Consider the following 19,274-nt stretch of genomic DNA (forward strand, 5'->3'; position numbering starts at 1 on the left):
CACCAAGATGGGCAGTCAGTCAGTCACAGCTCAAGTCACAGTTCTCACAAATGACAAATATTACATTATTTATATTTACTTTATAAAGCAGATGTCTGCCAGGTATACAGGACATTCCAGGGGTATTAGTGGTTTTAACTCAACTGGTACAGATCTAGTCAAATATAGCTGCAAGGTTCCCCAGGCATTGTAGATTGTTTTGAGGAAAAATTTATTCTTAAGGATCTTTTCCTGACATGTAGGCACTTCAGTGCCTCCCTGCTTCTGATATTCAGCTGGTAGTGCTGTCACTCATTCATAATGGACTTAGGCTCTGGACTAGTACGGAAGTATTTTTTTCATTTATTAGATTTACATCCCACCTTTCTTCCAAGTGCTCAGGGCAGCTTCCCTTGTGATCTCCCTTCATTTTATCCTCACAACCACAACTGTGAGGTAGGTTAGACTGAGAGAGAGTGACCAGTCCATAGTCACTTGGAGTTTCCATGGCTAAAGGTGGACTTGATCCTGGATCTCTCTGGTCCTAGTCCAGCCCTTTAACCTGGCACTGTCAATCTCAGCTCCTGGAATAGAAACTAGTTCAGTTGTTGCAAAAGATGTGATTGGACAGCTTGACCTTCCTTTGAGCAGCTGACATCAGATAAAGCTCTCAGCCAATGAAGGAGATTGACTACCTGGCACCCCCCCCCCCCTAGCCATCTGTTACCATTAATAGCCATCCACCTCTAAAAGTTTCTGTGAAAAAGTGATCTCTTTTATCCTTGATTTGCTCAAGTAAGCTGATGGAAGGTAAGAAGTGAATCGAGATTGGAACCAAAAAGAATATCAGTTTAAAATTTATTGGAATACTAGGCGCACTGGGGACAAGTTGTAGGAAAACAGTGGGAAGATATTATATACAAATTTAAATCCATCTATTTTAAAGCATACTAAATGAGGTAGTTGCAGTATAATTGATTAAAAGGATTAAATTATGTAAATGGTAAATCAGAAACTATGCAGTGGCATGAATTGACAATGAGGATATCAGAGTAGCTTTTAGGATCAACCATCAACAGTAAAGGAACCAGCAGTCAAGAAATAACACTGCAGACTAGCGCTTGGCGGAGCAGCTAGACCATCATCTATGACTTTCATTCACAACCTATTCCTGTCCTGATTACCAGGAAACACACTGAGACAATGACTTGGTCTCTAATATTTATTAGTAGTACTTAACAAGAATCCTAACAAACTGAGGAAGCGTGGGAAAACCCAGCCATATAACCCCCAAAGGTTAAGGCGGTCCCGATCTGTGTCTCTTTGAATGGCTGAACAGTTCCTCAGTGCTACGCATGCGCTTGACAGTCTGGGTGGGAGCCCCCTGCTCGCCATCCTTACTCATGACAATTCCACTCTCTTTGAATAGTCTGTACTATCAGGAAATTTTCCTAATATTTCATCTCTAAACTCTTTCTCTTAATATTTTTTAATTAAATTGAACCCAGGTATTTTGATTCTTCTCGCTGAAATAACAGAAGATGAATTTGTTGTATTTTATAGATATTTTCTGATATTTGAATGGCAGTTTTACTGCAATTTTGGTGCAGTTTTACTGCAATTTTCTTCAAGCGGAACATAGCCAGCTTTTGCCTATGTGCATATAATTTGGTCTTCAGTTCCTTCTTGCTTTGTAGCTGAGTCTTAATCAGTGCTTTACTATCTTGGCAGTTTCTGTTCTGTAAAATGTACAAAATATTTGTAAATAATAGTTTCTATTCATACAAAACAAATCAACATATACTAGCTGGCTCATATTATCACCCTCTGCGTATCTTTTCTTAATTCAGTAGTATATATACTAATTTCTCAATGGAAAATTAGGGCCCTAATTTTTCAGGTAGAAAATAAATTGGAAAATTATGTGTGTTCTCTAGTGGGCAGAAGTGAATATTAAAAAAAGTAATATGTAACTGAACTAGTTCAGTTTTGTAAGTTTCATATATTCCCCACAAGTTCCATAAAATTTAACTAATTTAATTCTAATTAAAATTAGAATTCAGACAGTTTAGACTTAAATTTGCCTTTCTCAAATTACCTGCTTTTCTATTTTTTTATTCTACTGCTCTCTAAGCCATCACTTTGCTTTCTAATCATCTCTTCAGCCTAGAACGTTCTGAAACTCATTTATTGTCTTTTTCATTTCTGATCTTCCTTTTCACACTGTCTTAGGGTGCCCATGTTTACATTTAGTTGCTTGTGATGGAACAGTTTTGCTTCTGTTATAATTTAAAACTAGCCATTTCTCTCTTCAACCCCTCCCTTTTCTTTCCTCATAATAAGGAAAAAGTTACCCATTATATAATAATGCTGCTGCTGCTGCTGCTGCTGATAGCTTTAAAAGGGGAAGTGTTATAATATAGGAGATACAGTATGTATATTTGTCCTAAAAGTGCTGATGAAGAAAAAGACTCTAAAGACAAATTGTTAGTTCAGTAACTATTTAAAAGTGTAATGTAGGTGTTTCTTTTTTGGATGCTAAATAGTATGGAATGTTTCTTTTATAATTGTGGTAAAAGTTTTCACAAGCTTTCAAAATACAGTTAATGAAATTTCTATAATTCCTAATCTGAGTAAGAATCTTTCAAATATGTGCTTTGGGTGCCATCTACTGGCAGGAAAAAAATGTTTCCCTTCACCCTTTTAAAAACTTATTTTCGCCTGCCTTTTTTTTTTGACCTTGTCATATATGCATGAGAAAGGTGAGAAGCTACTCTTAGACAAATACAATTTTAGAAGAGCCAGGAAGAATATGCCTGCCCATATCCTTCTGCATACATATTATGGTCTATCTTGTAAGGACATATGCCGCAGTGCACTCCGTGACTACTTAAGGAATTACTGTAATTCTGTATGCAAGGCCAAATATGATATGATATTTCAGTAAGATATGCATGTTACTGAAATATAACTTAAATATAATCTAAAATATTATCTGTTCTCTTACTGTAAAACTTAATGGCTCATTCATGCCCATTTTGAATGGGATAGACTTAATTGCAGATGCATGAATTGTGTCCTTGATCTGCTATAGCTTTCTGCTCCATTATTTGCACTAAAACATTTCTTAGGGGTGGTGGTGTGTGTATGCAGGTCTCAGTTGTACCATTTCTTCCTCTTGTGTATTTGATTGAAATTGATGGGTGCAAAATACATTTTCAACCCAGTAGTAATACAGAAGGATTCAGGTTTGGCTGGGACCCTAGATTATTGTGAGTGTGTCCTTTCATTTTGTAGCAGTTTCTTTAAAATTTCCTTATGGCTGTAGTAATAACTATGGAAATCTTTATTACAGTCAAAGACCAGCATAAGGAGGGTGGGGTACAGTCAATTAAAAAGCATAGAAAATACATCAGAGTCTAAAAAATATAATAATATAAAAACTAAAAGATCTAAAACAGAAAGTATATATAAAAAACGAAAGATTCCTATTAAGATTGGAAGCAAAGGCATCACATGGATAGTTTGATAGTGTAGTTATCCCACAATAGCATGCCTTACTTTGACAAGTATTTTCCTGTGTATTTGGAGACATAAATGTTTCCATGGTAAACTTTGCCTGAAGGAAATCAGTCACTGAAAGTGAGTATGTAAGGGCTGGGCAAAACATTTGAAAGAGGTACTTTCCAACTTGCTTTAATACAGGTGAAGCACCTCTTTGCAAATCATGAAAATAGCTATGTCCTTCATAAGGCTCACGAAGCTGCTTCAATTGTTTGTGCATATGTGAGCAACACAGCCACTTCGTTTCATTGCTGGTGCTGGTGCAGCACATGCAAGCACAGATAGTTTGAAACAGCTTTCAGATGAGTCTTGTAAGCTTGCAAAGATGTAGCTGCTTTGATACTTTGAAGAGAGGAGCTTTGTTTGCACCTCTTCCAGATGCTTTGCACAGCCTTCACTCAGGTGTCAGTGGATTTGTCAAGAAAGACGCTGCAGATGAAATTGTTCCTATGCCATTGCTGGAATTTCTGTGCAACATAAAATGTGAAGCAATGAAATATAGAATTGCAACAGACCCACATATACATAATTAACTTCATTCCCTTTTTTCCCTTTCTAAAAAAAATCTTATTAGTAACATGAGGGTCAAAACAAGCATACAATATACAATATTATTATAGCTTGGTTTATAGTATTATAAACAAGTGGCTCAGTTGCCATTATTTGTTGCAAGTGGGACAGACCTGTCAACAACTATATGACTGGGTTCATACAACTCATTTAACCAGCTCACTTGAAGAATTAGTGGGCCCTGTTTGCCCAATAAGTGGAATTTGATTAGTTCTGTCTGCAAAGTATGTTGTATGAACCCAACCTATTTGTGTAATTGAAAGTTTGAGTATGTTGCAGATGTATACATTTGCCCCATCCATGAGTTATCCATCTTTGATAAGTGGTGTATAATTAGTATGTGAGTTGTTTTGTTTTTGAAATACAGCTTTAGAATGCTCAGAGATATCTTTAATAAACTCTTCCAGGTAGGCTCTTATTTATTTCCTGGTTCTGTGCCTCTCCCACACTTATAAGTTATAATTCAAGTGAGAGTTGAGTTTCCCCCAACTTTTCTTGAATTTCTTGCAGTGCTTTTTTCATCCACCAGATGTGCGCAGTTGAGTAATTTTGGCTCAGTTTCATGGTGATGATGTCAGAGCCACCGGATTGGAGGACGAGGTCGCCAGACTTTGTGTCATCAGGGTGGTGGCCATTTCCTCCCCTCCCTCCTCCTCCTTCCTCCCCTCCTCCCTTCCTCCCTCCCTCCCCCCTCCTCTTGCCCCCCTCCTTTTTTGCTGGCCTCATTTCTCAGGAACAAAGAAAACAAAGGGCAGGGTGTTCCTTTTACTCAGATAAAAGATTTTGCTTGGCTGCCAGAGCATCTTGTTTTCTCCCATCTGTTTCTTTCTTATTATAGTACATCTCCCATACCAGGAAGCTTTAACAGCAGCCCAGGCTGTATTTTAGAGAGTCTTTGTGTTCAGTGTAATCAAAGATTTATCAGCTTTATCTGTGGTGTATGGGGCGGGGGTGGTGGTTGTGGAAAGCATGGAGGGAGACCTAGCAAGAGCTTAAAATGCTTATGCAGGGCTTCCATCTGTTACTTGAATAATTGTAAACTGTTTAACTCTTTCCTATTCCATTATGGAATGTTTTGGGGATACTTAATTGCAAAAGATGCTAGGCTTTTTATTCTGATACTGTAATACTTCTCTTTGAATGATCTGTTATATTTTGCTTTTTAGCCTTCCATATAGTTGTATTTTACTTGTACCCTGCGCCTCTGTATAATGGTTTAGGGTTAGGACGTCCCCCAGCCCACCCCACAATATGAAAGCTGTAATTTTGCAATCTTCCTGGGCTAGTTCATGCAGTCTAAGTTGGGAAAATAAATTTAAAACTATTTCTGTAAATCCTAAGTCTTTCATAGAGCCATTTAATGCTGTCATGTTGCTTTTTAAGGGTCTTAAACTTTTTCTGCTTGACCCACAGTTCTTAGCAAGAGTTTCCATGTGCCTGTATCACTTTCTGAAACTGCTCTTGAAATATAAGAACTACAGAAAGCCAACAATTGGAAATTTGTTTGTTTGTTTATTCTATTTATATAGCCGCCTATCTCAAACCAGTGACTCTGGGTGGCTTATGATAATAAAAACAATAAAACAATAAAAACAATTCAAAAAATTAAATATAAATATAGCCAAGAGATCTTAGAAACCATTGGTATTAGCACAACCATGTAACGGGGCCCTTCACACACAGTTGAAATAATTATTTCCTTTTTCAAATTCAAATTCGTGATACATAAATAATGCATTTGTATAGAATATACCAATAGGTCTCTGCAATATTATTGTGGAAGATTTAATCTGGCAGAGTACTGTCCAAATGTGGACTTTGTGAACTAAAATTACAGAAGAATTGTCGCTCAATAGTGGAATAGATAGGAATCTGACTGAGAGGTAGAGATTCCACAGATTTCTTGGTTGCTAGCAGGCCTTCTTAGTTCCATTGTAATGCCTGCTTTCTCAATCCTAAGGCATCTCGGCACCAAACCAGGGTTTTTTAAGCACCAGATGGTGCTGTTGCTTTATTTTACTATTCTCTGTCTTCCTTTGCCGCATTCAGCCATTTTAGGAAGGATGTTTGCCTTCCTTCTAGACTCCATTTTGTGTTGATGGCGCAGAAAAAAATAAAATTGAGCAAGGGAGGAGACTGCAGGAAGAATGAGGCGTGCTGAGTCAAAGGCTGCTGCTATTTGATGGCTCTGCTTTCTGTCTTTTCTCATGCTCACTCAGCAGACACAGGCCAGCAAGCAAGCTATATTTCATGAAAAGTGGTGTGTGTGTGATCAATAGCAGTTAAAAATTACATTTAGCCACACTGAGCCACTTTTCCTGTCTATTCAAGTAAATGCTGACAATCCAGGCAATTGGTTTGCTTTCTTTTCATTCATAACTCTCAGTTGTCTTTCAGGGAAATGCTTACATGTCAGACAAAACTTGTAGCTATATTTAGCTAAGCTGGAAAGGTATGAATCATAGTGGGGAAAAATGTAAGGAAGCAACAAATAGCTGTAGTTACCAGAAACAAATTATTGACAAGTTTTGGAAAGGGAAATATGCTTTTCCATGGTTAACATATTTAGAAATTTCTTTTATTCAGACTTACTGTGTTCTCTAGCAATTCAGTTTTGATATGTAGCATGTGAGCTCCCCTCCCCATGACACCAATTCATATTTCAAGATTTGCTGTCAGTAGAGGATGTAGGGACTTTTAGTCCCCTCTTATTGCTAGAAAAACTGGATCAGTGCTGAATCAAAATTGACTAGTGCAATACATGAGACTGGTGAGCTTGTAGTAATAGCCAAAAACCCAGAGAGCTGAGTTGAAAAACTATTGTTTCTTCTTCAGGAGATTACTGTGACATGGACCTCAAACATTATTTTCAGAAGAGCCGTATCTGCTTTCTCAAGTCTATTTCTGCCTCTCTCCAAATTCAGGAAAAATACCTCTTTGCCTGTTAGTGAACCAAGTTGTTTTCCTTTTGCCTTCATTGATTGATTTCAGAGGATAACCCTATCTTTTGGAGGGGGGGGGGAAACAGAAGGCAGAACATAATTACTTCTTTAGAAATGACTGAACATAAAGCAGCAAGTTAGGTGTGACACAGACATTATTACATTAAGTAGCTGGTTAGCATAGGTAATATGATAAGAAAAAAATAATCCTTATTTAAACCATGAGAAATGGTGTTAAATCTCCTAATGAATTCATGAATTCCTGCTTACAGAAATCAGTCTGTAATTCCTTTTCTTACCAATAGAATAAAGACTATGTACTCAACATCTAACTGCTAATTTAAGATTGGTACCCCTAAAGCAATTCTTTTTGGGGTATCATTCCTCTTTTCCCCTCCTTTCCCCAACAACAGCTGTGATAATATACCCTTATAGGATTATCTTCCATGCACTTGATGTGGTGGATTGTGATCCATAAAAGTTTATGTGATAATGTTTTTATTCTTCAGAGTGTCACAGGGCTATTTCTAATAACCAAGTTCATCACTGTGTCATTCTTAATGAGCTGGTAAATCTTTGGCCTTGCTCCACCATTTCCCAGTGTAGGTGCAAGCTCAGATAATCAAATATTAGTATCTTTTATCATATATTTCCTGTACATGGAAAATTATGCTATTCATAAAGGAGTGGTTCCCCCCACTTATTTATTATTCAAATTTAATTACCGCCCATCTCCCCCAAAAGAGGGGGAGTCTAGTTTTCTCCATGAAGGGAATATTCTCATCTATAGGGGCATTCCACTTTGTGCATTCCTAGCCTCACACCACTGTTGCAGCTCATCTTGGAAATCATTTGTGATTCTGATGCCCCAAGTAGGAGTATCTCCCATTTTGTACCTTAGAGCAAGATTCTGTTTGCTGTGCTTCTTTTTGGGGTGGTGGTGGTATAAGGCCTTTTCTTATCTAAAAATTTTGTACCCCTTTGTGAAAGGGTTGCAGAGTGGTCCTTTTTATATGGGCACATAAATGGATTGGTTACTGCTTTGAAATAATAAATGGGGGGGGGTGATGGTATAGTTTTGCTTTGTGAGGGGTAATTTGAAAGATAGCTAATACTGGGTGCATCTCCTGTAGCAGGCTTGCCTTATCATTCCCTCCCTCTTTTAAAAATCATTTCAGTGGTCAGGGGATGCTCTGTATTTGTTCTGAGAGATTGGTAGCTATGGACAGTTCTGGTGAAATTGTCTTGGATTGCTAAGATCTTTCATTCTTCACAGCAAAAAAACAACAGGAGAGTGGGGAGGAAAAGGGCCAGTCTAAGAAGAAAGTCAAGGAGCTGAGAGTGCTGGATTCAAAGAATGCTCAGAACCTTTGTGAGTATGATTTGGTGGGAAAGTTTGCCTAGGATGCTGTGACAACACTCCTATTTAAATGTTTATTTGAAAGAATGAGGGTAAGGTCAGGAAATGTGGATTTCTCTGATTTGAATATTTGGATACGCCAATAATTTGGTTTATTTGTGCTTCTCTTTAAATGTGGCAGCAATTTTTTTGGGCTCCTTCCGTATGCCTTATGAGGAAATCAAGAATGCCATCTTGGAGGTGAATGAAGCGGTACTGACGGAATCCATGGTGCAGGTGAGAAAGACTAGGGTGCATGATCATATTTTCTCTGTAAGAGAGTAAGACTGCACAGCCTGTATCCATCAAGTTGAACTCAATCCCCAGTAGTTCTGGCAACCAAGAAAGCCTCCTCTTTTACTATCTAGGATTGCAAGAACAGAGAGATTGTCAAGAACTGCAGCCCCAAGGTTTCTGCTTGATGGGTCATAAATTATTCAGGCTTTGTATATAATAATCAGGAGATTATACTATCATTGGATCCCTTGTATTTGAATTGTTGCTATGCAGAGCCCTATCAAATTATGTCAAAAGGTTTCCATAGTTTGAAAGACCCATCCTTAGACTAGTTATGTTCTAGGTCAATATTATATTTTTGAGAAGCTTTTGCAAGCAACTGTATCCTTTTAACTTCTTTCTCAGAATCTGATTAAGTTAATGCCTGAACCAGACAAATTGAAGATGATAGCAGGACTGAAAGAAGAATATAATGAACTAGCTGAGCCTGAGCAATTTGGAATTGTGGTAAGTGATTGTCCTTTGCAGAAGAGGAATCATATCTTTTTCTGAAAAGGAATAGATAACTAACAGACAATAATACATTGTAAGTTTGTCCCCTTTATTTCTCAGACTTAGTCTGTCACATCTTTTGTTAGGATGTCCCATTGTAATGTCTGCCATGTATGTTGTCCTAAGTGCTTCATTTTTTTTCTTTGATTTGTGCATAGTCGTTAACTTCTAGCCCTATATGTCTCATATTTCCTGAACTATTTGAAATTCTAAAATTTTCAAAGTGCTAAACAGACCTTGGTGCTGGAGCTTGAGCACCTCAATGATGCCATGAGCTAAACCGTGAAGGGCCACCCAAGACGGGAAGGTCATGACAGAGAGGTCAGACTAAATGCGATCCCTGGGGAAGGTAATGGCAACCCACCCCAGTATAATTGCCATGAAAACTAAATGGATCAGTACAACCAGAGATATGTCGGTATACCATCGGAAGATGAGACCCCCAGGTCGGAAGATGGTCAAAATGCTACTGGGGAGGAACAGAGGATGAGTTCAACTGGCCCCAGACATGATGACGCAGCTAGCTCAAAGCCGAAAAAACGGCTAGCAGCCGACAGTGCTGGTGGTGAACGGCGAATCCGATGTTCTAAGGATCAACACACCATTGGAACCTGGAATGTAAGATCTATGAGCCAGGGCAAATTGGATGTGGTTATTGGTGAGATGTCAAGATTAAAGATAGACATTTTGGGCGTCAGTGAACTGAAATGGACTGGAATGGGCCACTTCACATCAAATGACCACCAGATCTACTACTGTGGACAGGAGGACCACAGAAGAAATGGAGTAGCCTTCATAATTAATAGTAAAGTGGCTAAAGCAGTGCTTGGATACAATCCAAAAAACGACAGAATGATCTCAATTCGAATTCAGGGCAAGCCATCTAACATCACAGTGATCCAAATATACGCCCCAACCACAAATGCTGAAGAAGCTGAAGTAGAGCAGTTCTATGAGGATCTGCAGCACCTACTGGACAACACACCTAAAAGAGATGTTATTTTCATCACAGGAGACTGGAATGCTAAGGTGGGTGGTCAAATGACACCTGGAATTACAGGTAAGTATGGCCTGGGAGAACAAAACGAAGCAGGACATAGGCTGATAGAATTTTGCCAAGACAATTCACTCTGCATAACAAACACTCTCTTCCAACAACCTAAGAGACAGCTTTATACATGGACTTCACCAGATGGACAACACCGAAATCAGATTGATTACATCCTTTGCAGCCAAAGGTGGCGGACATCTGTACAGTCGGTAAAAACAAGACCTGGAGCTGACTGTAGTTCAGATCACGAACTTCTTCTTGCACAATTTAGGATCAGACTCAAGAGATTAGGGAAGACCCACAGATCAGCTAGATATGAGCTCACTAATATTCCTAAGGAATATGCAGTGGAGGTGAAGAATAGATTTAAGGGACTGGACTTAGTAGATAGGGTCCCGGAAGAACTCTGGACAGAAGTTGGCAGCATTGTTCAGGAGGCGGCAACAAAATACATCCCAAAGAAAGAGAAAACCAAGAAGGCAAAATGGCTGTCTGCTGAGACACTAGAAGTAGCCCAAGAAAGAAGGAAAGCAAAAGGCAACAGTGATAGGGGGAGATATGCCCAATTAAATGCAAAATTCCAGAGGTTAGCCAGAAGAGATAAGGAATTATTTTTAAACAAGCAATGCGCGGAAGTGGAAGAAGACAATAGAATAGGAAGGACGAGACCTCTTCCAGAAAATAAGAAACATCGGAGGTAAATTCCAGGCCAAAATGGATATGATCAAAAACAAAGATGGCAAGGACCTAACAGAAGAAGAAGAGATCAAGAAAAGGTGGCAAGAATATACAGAAGACCTGTATAGGAAGGATAACAATATCGGGGGTAGCTTTGACGGTGTGGTCAGTGAGCTAGAGCCAGACATCCTGAAGACTGAGGTTGAGTGGGCCTTAAGAAGCATTGCTAATAAGAAGGCAGCAGGAGATGATGGCATCCCAGCTGAACTGTTCAAAATCTTACAAGATGATGCTGTCAAGGTAATGCATGCTATATGCCAGCAAATTTGGAAAACACAAGAATGGCCATCAGACTGGAAAAAATCAACTTATATCCCCATACCAAAAAAGGGAAACACTAAAGAATGTTCAAACTATCGAACAGTGGCACTCATTTCACATGCCAGTAAGGTAATGCTCAAGATCCTTCAAGGTAGACTTCAGCAGTTCATGGAGCGAGAATTGCCAGATGTACAAGCTGGCTTTAGAAAAGGCAGAGGAACTAGAGACCAAATTGCCAATATCCGCTGGATAATGGAAAAAGCCAGGGAGTTTCAGAAAAACATCTATTTCTGTTTTATTGACTATTCTAAAGCCTTTGACTGTGTGGACCATAACAAATTGTGGCAAGTTCTTAGTGGTATGGGGATACCAAGTCATCTTGTATGCCTCCTGAAGAATCTGTATAACGACCAAGTAGCAACAGTAAGAACAGACCACGGAACAACGGACTGGTTTAAGATTGGGAAAGGAGTACGGCAGGGCTGTATACTCTCACCCTACCTATTCAACTTGTATGCAGAACACATCATGCGACAAGCTGGGCTTGAGGAATCCAAGGCTGGAGTTAAAATCTCTGGAAGAAACATTAACAATCTCAGATATGCAGATGATACCACTTTGATGGCTGAAAGCGAAGAAGAACTGAGGAGCCTTATGATGAAGGTGAAAGAAGAAAGTGCAAAAGCTGGCTTGCAACTAAACCTCAAAAAAACCAAGATTATGGCAACCAGCTTGATTGATAACTGGCAAATAGAGGGAGAAAATGTAGAAGCAGTGAAAGACTTTGTATTTCTGGGTGCGAAGATTACTGCAGTTGCTGACTGCAGTCAGGAAATCAGAAGACATTTAATCCTTGGGAGAAGAACAATGACCAATCTCGATAAAATAGTTAAGAGCAGAGACATCACACTGACGACAAAGGCCCGCATAGTTAAAGCAATGGTGTTCCCCGTAGTAACATATGGCTGCGAGAGCTGGACCATAAGGAAGGCTGAGAGAAGGAAGATCGGTGCTTTTGAACTGTGGTGTTGGAGGAAAATTCTGAGAGTGCCTTGGACTGCAAGAAGATCAAACCAGTCCATCCTCCAGGAAATAAAGCCAGACTGCTCACTTGAGGGAATGATATTAAAGGCAAAACTGAAATACTTTGGCCACATAATGAGAAGACAGGACACCCTGGAGAAGATGCTGATGCTAGGGAGAGTGGAAGGCAAAAGGAAGAGGGGCCGACCAAAGGCAAGAGGGATGGATGATATTCTAGAGGTGACGGACTTGTCCCTGGGGGAGCTGGGGGTGTCGACGACCGACAGGAAGCTCTGGCGTGGGCTGGTCCATGAAGTCACGAAGAGTCGGAAGCGACTAAACGAATAAACAACAAAAAAACAGACCTTGCCTCTAAATTTCTGGTATTGGATTCCATCTTCCCCAACAAAAAAGATGAAGGCTTCAGAAATACTTTTGTTTTTTGCCCTTCAGACCTCCGAAGTCTTAGACTATGAGGGGAGGAGAATGCTGCTGTTCAAGGGGAGACTTTGTCAGGAAGCACCTCTTCTTTTGAAGTGGAGTTAGAGTTGATTGGAACTGGTTAATTGAAAGTACTAGGGAAAACACAAAAGGCTCAGTAATATAGGACTTTTTTGATAATAATTAAAACGTTACATGCAGTGCATCCCTCCAATATGAGGATGAAAACAGATAACCTGTATGTTTTAAGGGAAACTGAATCCAGAATCAGGTTCGATTTAGTTATGTAACATCTTCTAATTAAATATTGCCTTCTATAGTTCAGTGTCTAGGGCTAAATACCACAAAAATTGTAATAGGATCATAGCATTGAATGGAACCATTTAGATCAGAAATCCAAATGAAAGCCCCCACAACCTTTGCTTGACTACATCAGACACAGGTGACATCATATCCCTGGGTTCATTCTACTATAAACTTGCTCTTAGTTTTATGAAGCTTTTTTAAACATTCACTTGGAATCTTCTGTCAGTTAAATCCATTGTTCTGTCTTAACATTTTTTTCTATGTGATATTCTTTCAGGTATATTAAGAGTATCGTATCTCTGGTTATACAACTTCATTTCTTTTAGTCTCTCTTCATAGGACTTAGTTTTTGGTTCCAGATCATCCTCACTGCTCTTGTCTGAACCAGTTCCAATTTGACCGAATGCTTCTTAAAGTGTAGTGCCTAGAACTAAACATGGTAATCAAGGTGGGGTCAGACCACTGCAGAATAAAGTGGAATGATTTAGAAACTAAGTTTCTACTGATGCAGCCAAAAATTGCATTTCTGTTTTTTGGAACTATATCATACAGCTGCATAATTCAGTGTATAATCAAAGAACTTTTTCACAAGTAACAAACCAAATTCCAAGCCACCTATCATGCATACAGTGCTTGTGCATTTGATTTTTTCCTTCATGTTTAATTTTGCATTTCTCTCTCTAAAGTTGCATTCCTTTATCTTACTTACTTTCAGTATTATTTCTATCTTTTAGGGTGTTAGCTATCCCATCCAATTTTGTGTCAAGTGCAAATTGTTACAATAAAAAAGGTGAAGAGTACAGAGCCCAGGACTGAATATTGTGGTGTCCCATTCGATACGTACTCCAGCTTGAGGAAGAACCATTGATGAGCATTCTTTGAGTACAGTTTTCAAGTCAGCTATGTTTCTGCTTATTTGTCATGACATCCAGCCCATCAAATATGAGATAAGGTTAGTCTAGTAAGCCTTGTTCTTGATAAATCCATGCTGACTTCTGGTGATCACAATATTGTTTTCAAGCTGCTTACAGATCACTTTATGATCTGCTTTACAAAACCTCCCAGCTATTGATGCCAGACTGACTGGTGTGGAGTTCTCTAGATTCTCTTTTTACCTCTTTATATAGATAGGTGTAATATTTGCCTTTATCTTGTCATCTGGCACTTCACCAGTTATCCTGGATTTCTCAAATAATATATAAAGATTAAGCTGGTCCATAAACAAATTCTTTTAGTGCCCTAGTTTTAAACATTAAAAGTGAATAATTATTCCCTCACTTTTTTTTCTATCTGTCAAGCTTCAATCTTGCCCCTTCATTCTGCCTTGAGGAACATACATCCTCTTGCTGGAGAGAAGCAAAGCAAAATTTCTTTGTTTCCTGTTAGTATTTTGCCATCCATTGAGAGCTGATATACAAATTATTTTCTGATTATTTTGAACATATATGAGGAAGCATTTTTGTTGTTCTTTGCATTTTTTGCCAAACTCAAGTCATACTGAGTTTTATTTTTTCTGACTGCATCTCTACAATTCCAAACTACCTATATTTACTTCTTTGGTAACCTGTCTTGTTTTCTATCCTTTGCTCATGTCATTTTTGATTTTCAGGTTTTCACTGAAGTTTTTTGTGCTAACATATTAGTGTACTCTGCCTCCTCCTTTTCCTCCTCCTCTAGATTGTTTGCCATTGTGCTTTCATTGTATTTTTAGGAATTCCCACCGCTTGTGCTCCTTTTCTCCAGCTGTTAAATCCTACTTATAATTTATCTTAGGTTGTTAAAATCTACTTTTTTGATACTTGGCTTTAATTTCCTTTCAAATCAGAAACTCCAGTATGATATGGTCACTTCCAGCCAGTGTTCATGCTACTTCCATCTTCTTAACTAAGTCATCTCTTTTGGTTAGTATTAATTTAAGGATAGCTGATCCTCTTGTGTGTTCCCTCACTCTTTAAAGGAGCAAGTTATCAGCAAGACAAGTAAGGAATTTCCTGGAAGGGCCAGATGTGGCACAATTGTCTTCCAAACAGTTGTCAGGGAAATTAAAGCCCCCTATCATTGTTACTACATATCTCTGTAAAAGATAAACAGTTTGCTTCTGGAAGCATCATCAACATCTTTTTGGATAGGCAGTGTTAGATGCCAATAATAGTGTATCTTTTATTTATGCCTCCACTTATGTTAACCCTGATTTTCTCAACAGTCTTGCCAAGTGTATTTATTTAAGATTCTGAGCCTTGTAACATTACAGTACAACTTCTCTTCCTTTTATATTGCTTGTGTATATTGATCAGTTTTTATATTCCTTTTTTTGTTAATAATTTTATATTAGTATTATAGTATTAACTAACAGAAACTAAACTAGAAGAAAAAAAGAAAAATAAAAGTTCAGAAGGTGCAGAAAAAAGGAAAAGAAAAGAAAGAAAAAAGTAGAAAAGAAAAGAAAAAGGCAACAAGGACAATAATAAAGAAGTGGCTTCCAACCTTCATCACACTGAGCATAAGCTAATATACTAACTTTTCACCCTCTTTTAAGTTACAAATAAAAAAACTCTTCTCCCCACAGCCTAACTATACGCAATCCAGAAATCATCACCTTTTCAGCACCTAATGGACTTCAGCAAAAAGTCCATTAGGAATTACCAGAAATGATAAACAAACAGTTTATTCCTGTTCAAATAGTCTAACTTTATATTCCTTCTTTTTGCTCTGCACAATCCTGACCTTTAAATCATCCTTATAGCATCACAGGCTTTGATCTTTCATCACTCTTTGGCATTTAAAAGGAGTCCTCAAGGTTTTTACCAGCCTACTTTGTAAATCCCATGAAGAGGCATCGTCCAGGATTTCTTGTTGCAGCTGTTCCATGTCCAGATGCTTTTCTTGATTTGTCTTTTGTATTTCCATTTTGGTAATCTCAATTTTGTTGTCTTCCATGCCTTCATACTCTATAAAGTCTATGTCAGGTAAAAGGTTTTCAAAGTTTTTCTCATCTTCTAAAAGTTTATCCACTGAAACTGTATCTTTTCTGAGATATTAGTTGTTAATATTTCAGTCCATGTTTCAAAAAACTCTTTTAAGATAAGAAAATATTATAGCCAGCTTAGCCATTTTAACTCTTTTCTGCCTGGTCCTTTAGTTCCCTGTAGTGTCCATTTGCAACCTTCATCGAGCCCCAGTTCCTAAAAAGGGTTCAGTTCTGTTTCAGTAGTTTCCCATGAGTATATTATTTAATTATATACTTGTTTTTCAACTCTTACAGCAGAAATAACCAATATTCCAAATCTCTCTGGTCTCCTAATAACTTCCTTAAATCAAAATCCTTTTGTTTTGTTTTTTTGCTTTTTTGCTTTTTGTCAATTATATATATGATTTTAAATTCTTAAGTCTCTGTTTAAAATTTCTTAAATCCGAAGAAGGTAAAATTCACCAGGTGTCAAACAAACAAATCTTTATTACGGTCAAAGACCAGCATAAGGAGGGTGGGGTACAGTCAGTTAAAAACATAGAAGGTACATTAAAATCTAATATAAAAAGCTAAAACACAGAAATACATTAAAATCTGATATAAAAAGCTAAAACACAAAAGTCTAGAGGAAAAGGAGAAAGGAAAAAGGAAAGTGTCAAATTAAGCTCGCTGTTTTGAAGGTATCTAATATCAATGAAGTGGTTAAATTGAACATTTCTGAATGTGATCAGAAAGTGAGTTCAGCTGGCTTCGTGTCCTTAAGAAAGGCTCCGCCGCTGCTGAGAGCAAAGATGTCTCTCTCTCACTTCAGGTGCTCAGACCCACAGGAGACCACTCTTTTATGGTCTCCTCATGAGGAGCTGCCATTCAGAGCACCCAAGGGTGATCTCCCAATCTCCCCTTCTCCGGAGAGATTCAAAGGACCGGTCTACTTCCAGGCTTTCATTCTTTGCAGCCATTGTCGTCTCCACTCATTCTTATATTCCAATCATGGGAGTTGTCCCACAGCATGTCCCCTATGTCTGTTAAATAATTTTTGTTTACATCTACTAAGAGTTCCTCTAAAATCAGTCAAGGCCTTCCTAGTCATCCATATGCTATTTGTTTTTTTCTTCCTATTCTGAATAATACTAAACATATTTATATCTATCTATCTCAAATTCATTGAGTAGGTACTGCAAATTAGATTCTTAAGACTTTTAGTTGCCATGGATTTGGGAGAGGAAACAGCAGAGTATTTTCATCTATCTTCCATACTATCTTTCCAAGTATAACAACAAATTGATGCTTCCCATTCTTACCTACTCCTTTCTCTTGTAATTATGACTGGGAAAAGCTATGTATAGGTTTCTATATATAGGTTTTACCAGGGCTGTTAGATCTGGGTGGCAAAATCTAGACAATGACTAGATGACAACATAGACTTAGAGTTTTCTCTAGGTTTTTCTGCTGTCTAGCAGTTGTCTGAATTTTTGCAGCTCCAGGTTTTGCAAATTCCTTAAAGCTATGTAATATTTCGTGGGAATCACAATATACATATCTCATAAAGTTTTTCATGTTGTTTCCAATATGTACATTACTATATGCTTGAGCAGTATGAATTCATCTTTGGTAAATGGTATTTCTGTGGTTTTGTTCTCTTGTTCAGATCACCTTTGTTCCTTCCTTAGCTGTCATCCTCATTCCTGTTCCTCTGTGTGACAGTGATACTCTGTCCCTTTTTCTTTGCAGATTAGTTCAGTTTCCCGTCTGCCATCCCGACTCAATGCTATCCTCTTCAAGCTTCAGTTTAATGAACAGGTGGAAAACATAAAGCCAGAGATTGTTGCTGTTACAGCAGCCTGTGAGGAGCTTCGCAATAGTGAGAACTTCGGCAGTCTTCTCTCCATTATCCTCCTTGTGGGCAACTATATGAATTCTGGCTCCATGAATGCTGGTGCCTTTGGATTTAACATTAGTTTCCTTTGCAAGGTAAGTATGAGGAAAGGCTGGGGAGGAATAAAAAATAGTAATCATCATCTTGTGTAGTGGTTACAGTGGCCGTCTTTCTTCATATCTTCTAGCTTCGTGACACAAAGTCAGCTGATCAGAAGTTGACCTTGCTTCACTTCTTGGCAGAAACATGTGAATTGCAATATCCTGATATCCTGAATTTTCCTGATGAACTCATCCATGTGGAGAAAGCTTGTCAAGGTAGTGTTGGGCATGTGTATGTATTTTTGCTGTGAAATGTTTTGCATGTGAAATGTTTTTGCTGAACATTTCAGCATAGTAGTATTTTTATTTTGGTTATGGTTATCCTGAGTTATCTTCTTTATGTGTATTTTGTTTCCTTTTATCATTGTTTTATTTGATTGTATTATTATTCATTGTCTTATCTTCTTTTGGAATGTCTTTGTCCCATTTTACCTGGCTAAAGTAGCACCTCTGCATTTGCATTATGAAGTATCTTTTTGAAAGTGTATGAATTATAGGAGTATCAGTTTACTCCTATACTCTTTAACAGACACTTTTCAGTGTCTCTTGTGCTTGAGGGAGGGGGATATTTAGAAGACTTGCACCTATTATCAGGATTTTACTAAGTAAGTTAGGTGTTGTGAGTGAGTGCTTAGCACTTTTGTTACCACAACCTTGCAATTCAGAAAAGGAGGCTTCAAGTTTAATTTTTTTCAGGATGAGGACTGTGTCAGGTGTTCTTAACGGGAATCAAAACATTTATTTTCAGCTGCCACCAATCTTGTTTCTTCCTCAGTGTCTCAGAAACTTTTGGGAAAACTGCCAAATCAAATTGAGGATCTTTGAAAGTTATGAAGAATGAAGTTGGTGTGTCAATGCAATATAGTGGCTCTCCTCTTAAGGGACATGAGCCTCTAGCATCTTACAAATCCAAGATTTCTGAGACTGGTGTGTTGATAGAGACATCTCTTTGCTATATACTTTGTTGCTCTTAAAATAATATTGCTGATTGCCTCAGCCAGATTCAACAGAGCTCCACAATTGGCAGTTGGATGTTCAGTTCATTGCAGCTATGCCAGTACAAAAAAACTCGTAAAAGGCAAAGAAAAAAATGTGTGCCATAATACTGTGAAGATTCTTAGTCACCACTCCTTCATCACAAGGACAAGTGCAGCCCAGCCCAGCTTCAGTTTCTTTCCTTTTCGGGGTGTGGGGGAAGCAAATGACACTCATTAAATAGATGATTTGGGAATTATTTTTAGGGAAATATTTGCAGTGTAAGTCAGC

General features: G+C 38.2%; 1 protein-coding gene across 1 annotated transcript in view; it reads left to right on the top strand.

Annotated features, from left to right (window-relative positions):
- Nucleotides 1–19,274, top strand: part of DIAPH1 (diaphanous related formin 1) — a 71,482-nt gene that overhangs the window by 36,555 nt on the left and 15,653 nt on the right. Inside the window, exons 18-22 of the mRNA XM_063298639.1 lie at nt 8,332–8,427; nt 8,597–8,691; nt 9,097–9,198; nt 17,763–18,002; nt 18,095–18,224. Coding sequence (XP_063154709.1) covers nt 8,332–8,427; nt 8,597–8,691; nt 9,097–9,198; nt 17,763–18,002; nt 18,095–18,224 — 663 coding nt within the window. The remainder of the gene's footprint in view (nt 1–8,331; nt 8,428–8,596; nt 8,692–9,096; nt 9,199–17,762; nt 18,003–18,094; nt 18,225–19,274) is intronic.

The sequence above is a fragment of the Candoia aspera genome, chromosome 3 (genome assembly GCF_035149785.1).
Source record: "Candoia aspera isolate rCanAsp1 chromosome 3, rCanAsp1.hap2, whole genome shotgun sequence".
NCBI lineage: Eukaryota > Metazoa > Chordata > Lepidosauria > Squamata > Boidae > Candoia > Candoia aspera.